Source organism: Paramormyrops kingsleyae, chromosome 8 (genome assembly GCF_048594095.1).
Source record: "Paramormyrops kingsleyae isolate MSU_618 chromosome 8, PKINGS_0.4, whole genome shotgun sequence".
NCBI classification, from domain to species: Eukaryota; Metazoa; Chordata; class Actinopteri; order Osteoglossiformes; family Mormyridae; genus Paramormyrops; species Paramormyrops kingsleyae.
This window is the reverse complement of record NC_132804.1, coordinates 34,869,730-34,883,654: the sequence shown is the minus strand read 5'-3', so window position 1 is coordinate 34,883,654 and position 13,925 is coordinate 34,869,730. Positions and strand designations below refer to the sequence as shown.

Genomic DNA, 13,925 nt, shown 5'->3' with positions numbered 1-13,925 from the left:
CAAAACCTGGAAGCTGGTATGCCAGTTCATGGAGACTGAACATTTCATCGTGGGAAATTCTTTGTATATTCCTGCTAGCATACACTGTGTTCTGTACTTGCTTGACGTTACGTGGGCAATTCACAGGCATGTGTGCTACACTGCTACTGCAGGCTTTGGATAAGGTGGACCGATATAGATGGAGCTTGCCCATGGTCATTGTGAGGGATGTGTGTGAAAACCTCTTTTTTGGAAGGAATGAAAATTCTTTCTGTTTTTGCATTGCCATGTTTCCTTGGCACATGCACACTCTCATCCCCCAGGTAGTGAATCAAAAATAAATTTGTCGCCAAATTATCTTCTTCTTGCTGTACTAAGCAGTACACATTCTTTTTCCCTTGTCATATTGAGGTGTCCTAATATGGTAATACCGCTTCATCACTCTTCCACCGTATTTTTTAATGTTGTTATAATTTGACCCTTTCTGTTTCCACAGCATTTGGTCAAAACGAAAATCCATGCTAGATCTTCCTCCCTTCAGACTCCTATATAGGTATACATCACCCCCCTTTGGCTCCAGGGGTGGTTCATTGGAAATGAAACCTTTGTACCTTTCGGCATTAAGAAGAATGGCCTCTACACTCTAAAAAATGATCTGCTGGCTTAACGTAAAAAAATTAAGGTAACAATTTGCATGGATCTTTTTAAGTTATTTCAGCTTAGCCACTATTGCGTAAATGCCACAAGAGTTCTCTAGTTAGGCAAACTCTATTACTTACGTACAAACAACATGATTTGCTTTGTCCTGTACAAGCTTAATTAAGTTGAACCAACTTAATTTTAATTGTTTAAAAATTACTCCATTTAGTTATTAAAACTTATATAATCCATGCAAATTGTTACCTTAATTTTTTTGAGTACTAATAACTTACAATAACTTATAACTTACAATTATACAATAAATTATACATTGAAATTCCAGTTTTATGATCAAACTGTTTATTAGAACACCAGTCCACCATTCCAGACATTGACATTTCAATAGCAGACAAAATTGTTGCCTCCATAAAATAAATGACATAAAACACCCCTGTAAAACTGTCTCAAAAAGACTGAACATTTTGACAGTCATGCTCTGATTCAAGTTTGTGTTAAAGTGATAGTTCAGGTTTTTTTAAGTATGAAGTACATTGTGAGTGTATTACACACAGTGGACAGCAGTCAGCACATTCCTGCCACCGACACCGCTGTTTTTGTCCATGGACACTGGTGCGCCAGAGCGATTGAAACAACAAGCAGTAGAACTTTCCTCACAGAAAAGGCTGTCTGATAGCAAAATAAAGCAGTAAACATATTCTTGATATAATGTACATTTAAACTGACATCAGTTTTATTAGGATGTAAAGCTCATCTTGCGTGCCGGTGGCCCCGTCTGCTTCTCCGTAGGTGGAGCTTACTGACTGCCATCTACTGTGTGTAATACACTCACTATACATATGTACCTCATACAGCCTCACTTCAAAAGACCCGAGCTATCCTTTTAAAGTGCATTATTTTGAACTAGGTGTACTTAATGCTTAACTCTCAACTTTACACCTACTGCCTACTGTACAGTATGTAACACAACACATTGCAAACAACAGTGGAACATTTCCTGTTTAATTTGAGGATAGCCTCACTCTTCACATTTTTTAGTACAACAGTTTACTTTTTAGTGACATTACCTTAGGACTGGATTTCAGATCATCCAGCTCGAGGAATATCTTTTGAAACACTTCAAAAGTGTTTTTCAGTTCTTTTGGGTAGCTGAGGTTGAGTGCATATATCAGCCCCATTAGCAAGGCACAGGCTCTGGGTACATCCAGGTCTGCTAGGACTTCTGTTCCTTCAAGTATGATCCTTGCGCTGGCTGGATCAGACGTTATGGCACCTCTGGTTACAATCTTCATCACTTCATTGGTAATATCCCCGCCACCATCCTGGTAGGTCAGAATCAATATAAATGTTTTAAGTAATCATACTTATACATGAGAGTAACATAAAATAGGGCTGCAACTAACAATTTTCTCGATTATCTGATTAGTTGTTTGGTCCAGAAAATGTCAGAAAATGGTGAAAAATGTCAATGTTTCTCAGAGCCCAATATGATGACCTCAAATGTCAAACATATTCAGTTTGCTGTCATAGAGGAGTAAAGAAACCAGAAACCATTCACATTTATGAAGCTGAAACCAGAGAATTTGGACTTCTTTTTCTTAAATAATTACTCAAACTGATTAATCAATTATCAAAATAGTTGCCGATTAATTTAGAAATCAATTAATAATAGATTAGATCGTAGCTCTAACACAAAGTATAGTCATGTCTGATTTACCTGCTCTTTGAAGAGATCCTCCTCCTTTTCCCTGAGATACACCACTAAGCCACGGATAGCGACCTCTCGCCTTCTCTCCACAGAATCGTCCTGTGAATAAGAAAAAGAATGTCGAACTGCTCTTCGAGGAGGATGGGTTTTTGATAATTACATCCAAAAAAAAAAAAGGATTGACTTTATATGGCCTGAACTGTACCAATTATAGATTTCCAGTGATAATCAAAATAATGAATTGATCATTTCAAAGACAGCCATTTCTCTGAAATGATCAATTCATGAACTTGAAAAATCCAGGTAACAAATAGAAAAACTGCAAAATCTTGCAAATTACTCTGCCTATCATGATCCACATCACCTATAATTTGTTTTATTATTCAGTATTTATAGTTTTAATTGATATTTGTGCCTCAAGCTCTAAACAATAATTTGACACAGTTGAGTTGTAAACAGCTACCTTTTAAGACTCAATATCACCTATTGGGAAAAAAAAGTGGATTATCCTATTTGAAATAAACTACATTTCATTCATTCATACCTCTAGCAGCATGTTCTGGATGCGCTGAATGCGCATTTTTGCAGCCCCTCCTCTTGAGGACAGCAAGGACGTTATTTTCTGAGAGTACTGGTCCAGCTTTGCCATGAATGTTGTCTCCAGGTTAACAGTGGTGATCATTCTGAATTCTTGGTTTATCTGTATAAAAAAAGGCACAAATAGGCACAACATGTTAATGTATACAATTTACTTTAAAAGAATATACTGCAAATTATCTTATGGAAAAATATTTACCTGAACTGCATCAAAAAGAGCAGGCCATCTTTCTTTCAGGTCATTGATTTTTGGTGCTTGATTGACAACTTCCTGCCTGCGAATGGAGAATGTCTTCGCCATTTTTTCACTGATGATCTGACAGTTGTCCCTCTTCCTCACTTCACTGAGGAGCTCCACTCTTTCATATTCCAAACTTTCTTCCATTTCTCCTTGTGGGTGAGGAGGTAAATAGTTCACTTCTGACTTTTTTGGCTTTTTGACATTCTTTGCAGGTGCTTTCTCATGTAGTCGCTTCTTTCTGAGAGAGTTCACATCAAGTTCAGGGCATCCGAGCCCTCTCAACTTGGTTCTATAGTTGGCCATTTTATAGTTATGTTTCCAAATCAAAGATATTTTTTCTTAAGTGATACAACTGCGCTTATGTATCTGCAGTTAACACCCAAAAGAGCAAAATTATATTTTATGTGCTAATGCACACTCAATGTAATGTCATTAAAACAACTAGTTTATGAAGGTTACTTAAGATCTTTCCTGTGGCGTTTCTACAATGGCGTTCGCTTCCTCGCCCGCGTTTTTAGACTGAACTTTGACACAGGCTGTTCTTCAGCTAGGGCTCAATTAACAAACTTCAATCTCACATAAAAATAACTCTAGGACTTAAACATCAAAATGCATCGATGTTCGATGTTAAACCGAATGTATACTCAGTAACCTACATTTGTTTAGTCATGAATGTAAAACGGCCCAGCCTTTTGCTGGTCAAACCTATATCAACGCTGCAACGATTTCAAAGTAGAAAGAAGCAAAACGTGTATTACCCTGTCTTTGCAGAGTTAAAACTACTGCTACAGAAGTTCAGTGTCAATTAACACCATTCGGCTGCCACCGTAAAACAAAACTTAACAAAGACTAATGTTACGGTCGAATTACTTCACCAGTTAGCCAGAAGTGTAACGTTACTAGCTTAAACATCACCACCACTCGCCGAGGAAAAGTTTAGTGTTGTATAAAAAGGATTTCTTGCAGTGCGTGTTGATAGAGTTAAAGTTAGAGTTATTAGCTGCTGTGAATAAAACAAGGCAAAAAATTGTACTCACCACCAAGCTTTAACGTTTGATAACATTCCGTACAAAATAGCGCTTCTCCCGCTTTCTCTCTTTGCCTCCGTTTCTTTCGATCAGCGGTCTGAGAGCACAACATGTCCGGGCAAGTCAGCCTTGTACTCAGCTTTTAAAGGATGCTTACGAGATTTTTAAGTTGTATTAACTGAATACACTTTCATGTTAAGTTAAGACAGAAATGTCTGTTCAAAATCGATATATTACTGAGCTAAGACTGTTTTCTTTATTTTCATTTAGACCAACTCATTAAATTAAGTTATCAACTGATTACAATGTGTACATGTAACAAACTTAATTTTTTATGCAGAAAAAGCTATTGATTTTAAGCTTTACTTACTAACCCCATGAATCATTTTTTAGAGTGTATTTCAGCCAGCGTGAACTCGGACTGTATTCGCATGAAAGACATAATTTCTCAGTTCCTCACCACAACTACCACAATTATTGAGAGATTAGCCTTGAGAGTGGCTGTTGAATGACAGTACTTTGAGAATATGTCTGTTATGAAGGACACTATGGTAAAATATTACCCTAGTAGCCTCTTAAAAGGCTGTTGAGAGATGAGCCTTGAAAAAGGCCGTTGGATGACAGATTTTGACGAATTACAAGAATAGAACTATGACAATATTGTAATATTATGGTATATATGTATAATGTTTGAATAAATAAATGTGTATATACAGTATATAGAGCCTAAATTAGTCAGCGCAATCACATAATTTCATGTTGTCTCAGTCTCATGACTGTTATTTCGATATGTATATAAGAATAACGTTCTGTTTGTTGGTTTAATAGGAGGAACTTGACGAGATCTGCTGGACCTGGAACAATCACAGGATATGCCCACAACACAATAGTCGTGCTCCAAGTGGCCGGCCTTCACTCACGTATGCGCTGCCAAATTTGTACGCCACAACAGATTATCTTCACACAGTGGATCAAGATTCAATCGAGATCTGCCTGGATGAATGTGCTTTTAAAGACTTCCCATGTGACTATTTATGTGCAGAAATTATATCAGAAAATAATATGGAAGTTATTGATGATTTTCCACTGAAATAAAGGTAGCTGATTACGAGAAAGATCTCGGTGTGTATGTTGATGCTTCCATGTCCCACTCTCACCAGTGTGGGGAAGCAATAAAAAAGGCCAATAGAATGTTGGGTTATATCTCTAGGTGTGTGGAGTTTAAGTCAAGGGAGGTGATGTTACATTTATATAATTCCTTGGTAAGACCCCACCTAGAATATTGTGTGCAGGTTTGGTCACCATACCTTAAGTAGGACATTGCTGCCTTAGAAAAGGTGCAACAGAGGGCTACGAGAATGATTCCTGGTCTTAGAGGAATGTCTTATGAGGAGAGGTTAGCTGAGCTGAATCTGTTTAGCCTTGAGCAAAGGAGACTAAGGGGGGACATGATCCAGGTCTATAAGATTCTAACGGGTCTGGATGCTGTTCAGCCAAATGGCTCAATATTAGTTTAAAAAGTAGAAATTGTGGCCATAAGTGGAAATTAGCGGGAGAACATTTTAAAACAAATTTGAGGAAGCACTTCTTTACACAGCGTGTAGTTAGAGTATAGAATAGTCTTCCTGCTAGTGTAGCGGAAGCTAAAACCCTAGGTTCCTTTAAATCAGAGCTAGATAAGATTTTAACAACTCTGAGCTATTAGTTAAGTTCTCCCCAAATGAGCTTGATGGGCCGAATGGCCCCCTCTCGTTTGTAAATTTCTTATGTGTATGGCAATGTAGATTTGTACATCCAACTTTGAGAAATTGTTGTGGATATGTTGAATTAATGCACTCTAGCTGCATTAAACTAGTCTCATTATACTCCTAATAATTCCACCAATGCCAAAATTCTGTATATAGCTCTTTAGAAATGTTCATGATGATCATGTCAGAAAAGTTTCATTACAGTAACCTTTACAATTCAGGCATACCAATGCTTCCGTCAGGGACTCAAACTAATATGAAATTATGAATGGTTTATTAAGAATTGTAATTTAAGTGAAATTGCATAAAATTACCAAAATTCATGATTAATAAAGCAACATATAAAATTGAACCATCCAATATAATACAGATACATTTATAGAGATTAATTTGTAAACCATTGTCCAATTGGAATATGTGTTGTCATTTATTAGTACCTCTTACCTTCTATGGAAACAAAATGTCTGAAGAGGAGCAAATGTGATTTTGACCATTGCCTCCTATTTCGCCCTTCTTAGCGTTGTTAGAAGTATAAGTGCAAAAACAAATTACACCAGTAGGTGGCAGAATACCAAGTGATACTTAAAGATGATTTATTAATCTTAACAAATTAATTAAAACATTTGTTAGACTTGAACACTTGGATCACAACATTTGCTATATCAGTTCCTTGTTGTAATATATTTTTTTCTAAATCCCTACGCTGTATTTTATTTCAAATGCTTAACTAGTTTCTTGGCAAACATAACTGCCAAAAACCCCTCCACTTAGTGCTCAACTGGAGTATTAAAATATTGAAAATAAAAAAATAAATAAAATAATGTTCAAAACAGTATTCACTTCTACACCTCTTTTAAAAAACTAAGCTTACATGTACAGGAATGTCTTTCCCTGATCTACAGTGTAACGGCAGAATGTGTTTACTCTATAATTGCAATTTACACTAGTGCTGCACCTTGTGGATACATTAAAGTGCTAATGTACATAGGAATGCTTCATAAAAAATATATTAAGAGATTGAGGCACTAAATTATGTACATGACCCATGCATTACTCTGCAAAATCATATTCCCTTAATATGTAAAATGTGGATTGTATTGACTGCCTGGCTATGGCACATGTCTATGGCACTAAACTATGTCCTTGACCCATATATTACTTTCCAGAATTTTATTAATTTCATACCTAAAATCTGGGTAGCTATTGTAATAAATTGACAATCTTAGAAGACACCCAGAAGTATGTGCCACAGGCCTTCTTTCAAAGCCCTGGATGTCTGTAAAGTCAGTGGTTATAGTCTTACCTAGAAACAGATCGGAGCCTGTACAGAATCTAAGAAACAGAGACTGTTGCTTTGAATCACACTCTCACAGGTTTGTGGTCATATGTTTTGTTATTTCCTTTTCTTTTCATAGACAGCTCCCTCTTCTTCAAGCTGCTTTTTGAGAGGGGAAAGCATACCATTACACTGCTCAATCACAAAAGCAGGCTCTTGGATGAGAGTTTTGTGTGCCAGTTCTTGGAGAATTTGTTCAAAGTTGTATTCAGTTGGTATTTTTCTGCAGTTGTAGTGGTCTAAGATGTCCAATTGTTCTTCCTGGTCTAAGCTTTTGAAGTCTCTTCAGCAGGATTCCAAAGTGGTCCAATATGATTATGAGACATACTTTAGAAAGTTATCTATGAGATTATTTTTCACATGTCCCAGGACTACTTGCTCTAAGATCACTGGAGCAAGTTCAATTGTGAGATATTTTTCTTTTTGACAGCCAAAATAAATGATCTGGCCTACACTCTCCCATGCTTGCTTTCCATAATCATGCTGGAGAAAGGGTACATTGAAGGTGTTACCCATGGTGCACTGCTCATAGAATTCATGCCATAATTCAGAAAGGCAACCTCTAAGAACCCCTCTTTCATCCTATCTCATCTCATACTGTCCATTTGGAAGCAGGAGCTTAATTTGAATGTCAGACTCTTCACAGGCTTTTCATCGTTGAAATGTGCAATAAGCTCAGAGAGTATCTGGCCATGATGGATGACAAGGATTTTTTTTCAGGTGTCATAGGCAAGGTGCCTTCCAGACTCTGCTCATCAAGACAGTTCTCCAGTTTATATTGTGACAATATTGTTGTCCAGTATATCCTCAGTGAGGATTTTCAGGACTTCCAACATAAATCACATCCAAAATGTTGGTTTCTTGTGATTCTGCAAATGGTTGGCAAGCTTCAAGACCTGAAACACCTTGCAGGTTTCCCTGTGTGAGATCTATGATGTTTGGTTCATCCTGTGTCTCCACAGAACTGCTGACCCCTCTTTTTTTAGTTGTCAGGTAAAACCACATGATTGTTACCTTTGTGGCTTCATACATGTCTCCTACTGTACTGTCATCATCTACTGAATGTTCTCCAAAATTCTTCAAATCCACATGAAACTCTGAGGTTCTTCCATGATCATTTTTCCCATTTGGGAAAAATAAATGTACAGCCTCGTCTATTAACGCTTTCTTTTTCCATTCCTTAGGGGCATTTATCCTTCATGTCCCTCCTTTTTTGTCCTCACTTGCACAAACCCTTGTGTTTTGTCATCATACATCATCCAAACCAGCTCCACTTTTCTCGTTGCCCTTTGTGCCTTCCCTGTGTCCAAAAGGGGAGATGTACTTGTTTGGTCATGACAGCACTTTTGTTTTTTATTCAACTTTGCCTTCAATCTCTGAAAAATCTTTGATTTCCCTATACGTGTCCCATCTTCCTGCCTCCTGCAATATCCCATCACTGCCAGTCGATCTCCATAACTAGGCAAATAGTTCTTCAGCTGCTCATCAGTCATTAAATGCAAGACACTGGCATCAACCTACAAAAGAAACATATTTAAATTAAAAACCTGTGTATCACAATCTTAAATAATATTACATGTAACCATTGACTATTGAAAATTGAAAATTGAAAATACCCTTTTGGTAGCTGAGTAAAGTGGAAGCTGGACAGGAAAATTTAATTACATTTAAAATCAGACAAGGCATGTAATTTCACACCCTTTATTGAATGTAATGATACAGGAGTTTGACTAAGCTTTAATAACATGATAGCTGTCTTCAGAGGGCAAAGGTCTTACATGTGTGTATAAAAGGGTATCTTTTACACTACTATAAACATTATTATCAGCAGTGGTTTGTCAACACAAACCGTTAATCAAACTTTATGCTCAATGATTTTTTAATTTGTCTGTTTAGCTGAGCTATGAAATGCCCCTTGAGTTACTTCGTTAACCCCCACCTAAATGTTGTCAGAGGATGCCATAATAAAAAAAAAATCAATTACAGATATCAGTTGAGCACATGCCTAAGCCTTCACTCAACAGTGAAACAGTTAAGACACCTAGTTAATCAGGTTTACTCCCATCCATCCATCCATCCATTTTCTCCCGCTTATCCGAGGTCGGGTCGCGGGGGCAGCAGTCTCAGCAGGGAATCCCAGACTTCCCTCTCCCCGGCCACTTCATCCAGCTCCTCTGGGGGAATCCCGAGGCGTTCCCAGGCCAGCCGAGAGACATAGTCCCTCCAGCGTGTCCTGGGTCTTCCCCGGGGCCTCCTCCCAGTGGGACATGCCCGGAATACCTCACCAGGGAGGCGGCCAGGAGGCATCCTAATCAGATGCCCGAGCCACCTCATCTGACTCCTCTCAATGCGGAGGAGCAGCGGCTCTACTCTGAGTCCCTCCCGAATGACCGAGCTCCTCACCCTATCTCTAAGGGAGAGCCCAGCCACCCTGCGGAGGAAACTCATTTCGGCCGCTTGCACTCGCGATCTCGTTCTTTCGGTCACTACCCATAGCTCGTGACCATAGGTGAGGGTAGGAACGTAGATCGACTGGTAAAGCGAGAGCTTCGCCTTTTGGCTCAGCTCCTTCTTCACCATGACAGACCGATGCAGCGCCCGCATCACTTCCACATTGGAAGGCGTGTTGGTGGGATTGAGGAGGTCTTCGAAGTACTCCCTCCACCGACCCAAAACGTCCCGGGTTGAGGTCAGCAGCACCCCATCCCCACCATAAACAGTGTTGATGTTGCACCGCTTTCCCACCCGGAGCTGCCGGATGGTGGACCAGAAACGCCTCGAAGCCGTCCGGAAGTCGTTTTCCATGGCCTCGCCAAACTCCTCCCAAACCCGAGTTTTTGCCTCAGCGACCGCCGAAGCCGCATCCCGCTTGGCCTGCCGGTACCCGTCAGCTGCCTCTGGAGACCCACAGGCTAAATAGGCCCGATAGGACTCCTTCTTCAGCTTGACGGCATCCACCAGCGGGTTCGCGGATTGCCGCCACGACAGGCACCGACTACCTTACGGCCACAGCTCCGGTCAGCCGCCTCCACAATGGAGGCGCAGAACATGGCCCATTCGGACTCAATGTCCCCCGCCTCCCCCGGGACATGGGAAAAGTTCTGCCGGAGGTAGGAGTTGAAACTCCTCCTGACAGGGGATTCAGCCAGACGTTCCCAGCAGACCCTAACTATACATTTGGGCCTGCCAGGCCTGGCCGGCTTCCTCCCCCACCAGCGGAGCCAACCCACCACCAGGTAGTGATCAGTTGACAGCTCTGCCCCTCTCTTCACCCGAGTGTCCAAGACATGCGGCCGCAAGTCCGACGACACGACTACAAAGTCGATCATCGAACTGCGACCTAGGGTGTCCTGGTGCCAAGTGCACATATGAACACCCTTATGCCTGAACATGGTGTTCATTATAGACAATCCGTGGCGAGCACAGAAGTCCAACAACAGAACACCACTCAGGTTCAGATCGGGGGGGCCGTTCCTCCCAATCACGCCACTCCAGGGGCCTCATGTATAAACAGTGCTTACGCACGAAAATGTTGCGCACGCCCGTTTCCACGCTCACGTCGAGATGTATAAAAACTAAACTTGGCGTACCGCCACGCACATTCTCACGGCAACCCCAAACAAGGCGTACGCAAGTTTCTGCTCGATTTGGCAAAATGGAGGCACCTACTGGCAAAAGAGTGCTACTGCAGTTTCACTGTGTCAGACTCGCATTCATGACGCGGTCTGCATGAAATACACCGAAATTATTTGGCCATCGGTCACCTGATCGTAATCAATCTGTAACAATAAAACGGTGCAGGGAAAGAACAAAAAATATTCCAACCATGGCTGCTCTTGCATTGTTAGAGGACATTGCAAATGGAAGAGTCAGAATAGAGCTCGTATTCAGGGATCATATACTGATTTCCTGGCCCATGATGATGACTTGCTTCTAAGTCGATTCAGATTTCCAAGAGCAATCCTTTTGGAGCTGTGTGCTAAACTGGGGCCAGCATTACAAAAGCAGACGATGAGGAATTGCGCTATAGGCTACCTGTTCCTTTACAAGTTCTGTCCACTCGCGGGTTCTTAGCCACAGGTGCTTTTCAGCGAGAACTTGCGGACTGATCGGGTATTTCCCAGTCAACACTGAGTCGCGCCATGCCGGTGTTGTATGGGACGGCAAAATCTGCTTGTCACCCAGATACATGGGCGTAATTTCCAGGGGGGTCATGACCACCTCCCCCCAATAATCATGTTTCCCCTGTCATGGGTGGAGACTTCCACCCCCCCCCCCCAATGTTCCAGCTAAAGTTACGCCCTTGCCCAGATATATAAAAATTCCTTACACTGTGGTCGAACAGGCAAATATTAAAGCGATGTCCAGTTTTCCCAACGTAGACGAAGCTATCGTCTGCGCGCACATTGCTATTAAGTCACCTTCAGAGAACGAATTTGCTTATGTAAATAGAAAGCACTTTCCCTCTATTAATGTACTCTATTAATGCATTGAGGGCACCTCTTGTACTGTTGTCTGTAAGAATAAACAAACAGAATAAACGAAAGTAACACCGCATCTGCGCCCTACGTGTTATTCATAAACATGCAAGTAATTCAAAGAAGTATGGTACAAGAAAAACTCACCCGCGATGACATCAGCGTCCCCCTCACCCGATAAAAGTGTGTCCCCAATCATCGCAGCAACTAGTTGCTCAAAGGGTGTGAGACCGGGAATTCCGCTACCTCCGCCTGGGCTGTTAAGACTCTTACGGTGAGCGGCCGCTCGTTTTTTCACGTCGATTTTAATGTCCGACCACTTCTTTTTAATTTCGGCCACCGTGCGAATTTTGGAACCAACACTTTTAACTGACTCCGCCACGCTGTGCCACTCCGTCAACTTTCGTTTATTGCTGATGCTACTTATACCACCAAATAATATCACTTTTCTTTTCTCGATTTCTGTTAACATGACCTCCACTTCGCACGCGCAGAAATACTTCTTTTTCCCTCGTGGTTTGTCCATTGTTGTTTAAGAAAAACATAGAACAAAGCGGGCATTTATACAGATTTACATATGCAAATATACATAAATATGGGCGGGTCGGGGGAGTGGCTGTGGGCTCGTTCACGTACGTAAAATTTCACGCTCATTGGGATTTATAAAGGGAATGTGTTTAGATCTGTGCTTACGCACAGTTTTATGCATCTGGATTTTTTCTTGCTTACGCACATTCCTAGTTTTGTCCGTACGCCATGTTTTAGTGTGAATTCTACGCACGTTGTTATACATGAGGCCCCAGGTCTCACTGTCATTGCCCACGTGAGCATTGAAGTCCCCCAGTAGAACAAGAGAGTCTCCGGAAGCAGGGGCATCGCACCCGTGGGGGATGTGGGTGTTTTAACACCCACACTTTTCCCGGTGAGAGGGTTCAACACCCACACCCTTCGAATTCGCTCCTCCGTTTCTCTGGCCGCTCCGTGTCTACGCTCGCTTCAGCTCTCCTCTCCCCTCCCTCTCAAACATGACACCGGCTGATGATTGGCTGTTCTGCCTTAAGTCTTGCCTCTCTTGGTGTATTAGATTTATCGGTCAGCTCGTGCAGAGGAGGCGGGAACTTATGGTTGTTATGATTATTTACATCTCCGTTTTCCAGGTACTTTCCCAGATAGCAATCGTTATTGATTCAACATTGAATTATGGTCAGAAAGTTTGTTTTGTGGTTTAAGTTACAACTTCAACTTTAAATCAACATTTTTACAACAACAACAATTTCTATGCTGAAAATGAGCCATTGAATCAATGTTGACTAAGGGTCCTGTTTTCAACATTGAAACTTTGGAATACGTTATACCCATAGCAGAGAAGCAGAATCACTTCATTGTTTTAAAAGCTTTTAAAAATCACATTTCATTTTATTGTAAAGTACTTTGAGTTTCATTTCATGTATGAAAGGTGCTATATAAATAAAGCATCTTCTTTTTCTCTTTAAACAAAGCAGTTTTTCCACTGCAATGCATGCAACATATTTGGATAATTAAGCAATTAAAATGATGTGGAGAACTTTTAAAAGTCGCTCTTAAAGGGAAAACACCGACATTAAATTACCAATGGAAATTAAAGGCTTGCGCTTTATATTTGTTTTTATATAGCGAACTGGGTCACATCATTTTTTGGTGCGGGGGGCGTATTATACACGTAGTTGTAGATAAATCACAGTTTTTTTAAATACATGAAAATAGTCATCTAAAGGTCATCTCTGGACAGAGACTGAACCGAAGAAGGAGCGCGCGGCCCCCTGTTCGGAATGTTCCATACTTTAAACCTTACCCGCCAGCGCCATCGCGCATTCACGCCATCATTGTCTTTGAGGCTGCGAAGAGAGAGTGAGTTAAATTTGAAACTTACTCTTATACTGGCCGGTTCTGTGAATAAAAAAAAACTGCTGTTATTGGGGCTGAGATGCTCCTCGAGCCTAGCCCGGTTGACGCGCACTTTACAGCCAGCCGGTGTCGTCAATGGCGAATCCGGTGTTCCGGGCAGTTCAGTTTCCCTAGGTTTCCCCTGTCGCGCGCTGATTTGTACACGGTTTCGCTGTTGTTTTCATGTCTTTTTACGAAGCTCTTGAGGTAAACAAGCCGTATATTTTAAA

At 40.9% G+C, this 13,925-nt stretch overlaps 2 protein-coding genes across 3 annotated transcripts in view; one reads left to right on the top strand and one right to left on the bottom strand.

Annotated features, from left to right (window-relative positions):
- LOC111832835 (cadherin-4-like) overlaps positions 1–13,925 on the top strand; it is a 362,676-nt gene that overhangs the window by 30,874 nt on the left and 317,877 nt on the right. The window lies entirely within an intron of this gene.
- Positions 1,429–4,231, bottom strand: LOC140577580 (uncharacterized). Its single transcript, XM_072714928.1, has 5 exons — positions 4,220–4,231; positions 3,141–3,331; positions 2,889–3,044; positions 2,354–2,443; positions 1,429–1,958 (listed from the first exon to the last, which is right to left on the bottom strand). The coding sequence occupies exons 2-5, from the start codon at positions 3,324–3,326 to the stop codon at positions 1,671–1,673; spliced, it is 720 nt and encodes a 239-aa protein (XP_072571029.1). The 5' UTR covers positions 3,327–3,331; positions 4,220–4,231; the 3' UTR covers positions 1,429–1,670.

What these genes read in the sequence shown, in the direction of transcription:
- LOC140577580 (XM_072714928.1), bottom strand. Translation starts at nt 3,326, where the DNA reads ATGGAAGAAAGTTTGGAATATGAAAGAGTGGAGCTCCTCAGTGAAGTG. An exon ending in TCCAGAACATGCTGCTAGAG is followed by an intron (nt 2,444 to 2,888) that starts GTATGAATGAAT and finishes TCTTATTCACAG; the next exon opens with GACGATTCTGTGGAGAGAAG. An exon ending in AGGATCTCTTCAAAGAGCAG is followed by an intron (nt 1,959 to 2,353) that starts GTAAATCAGACA and finishes CTGACCTACCAG; the next exon opens with GATGGTGGCGGGGATATTAC.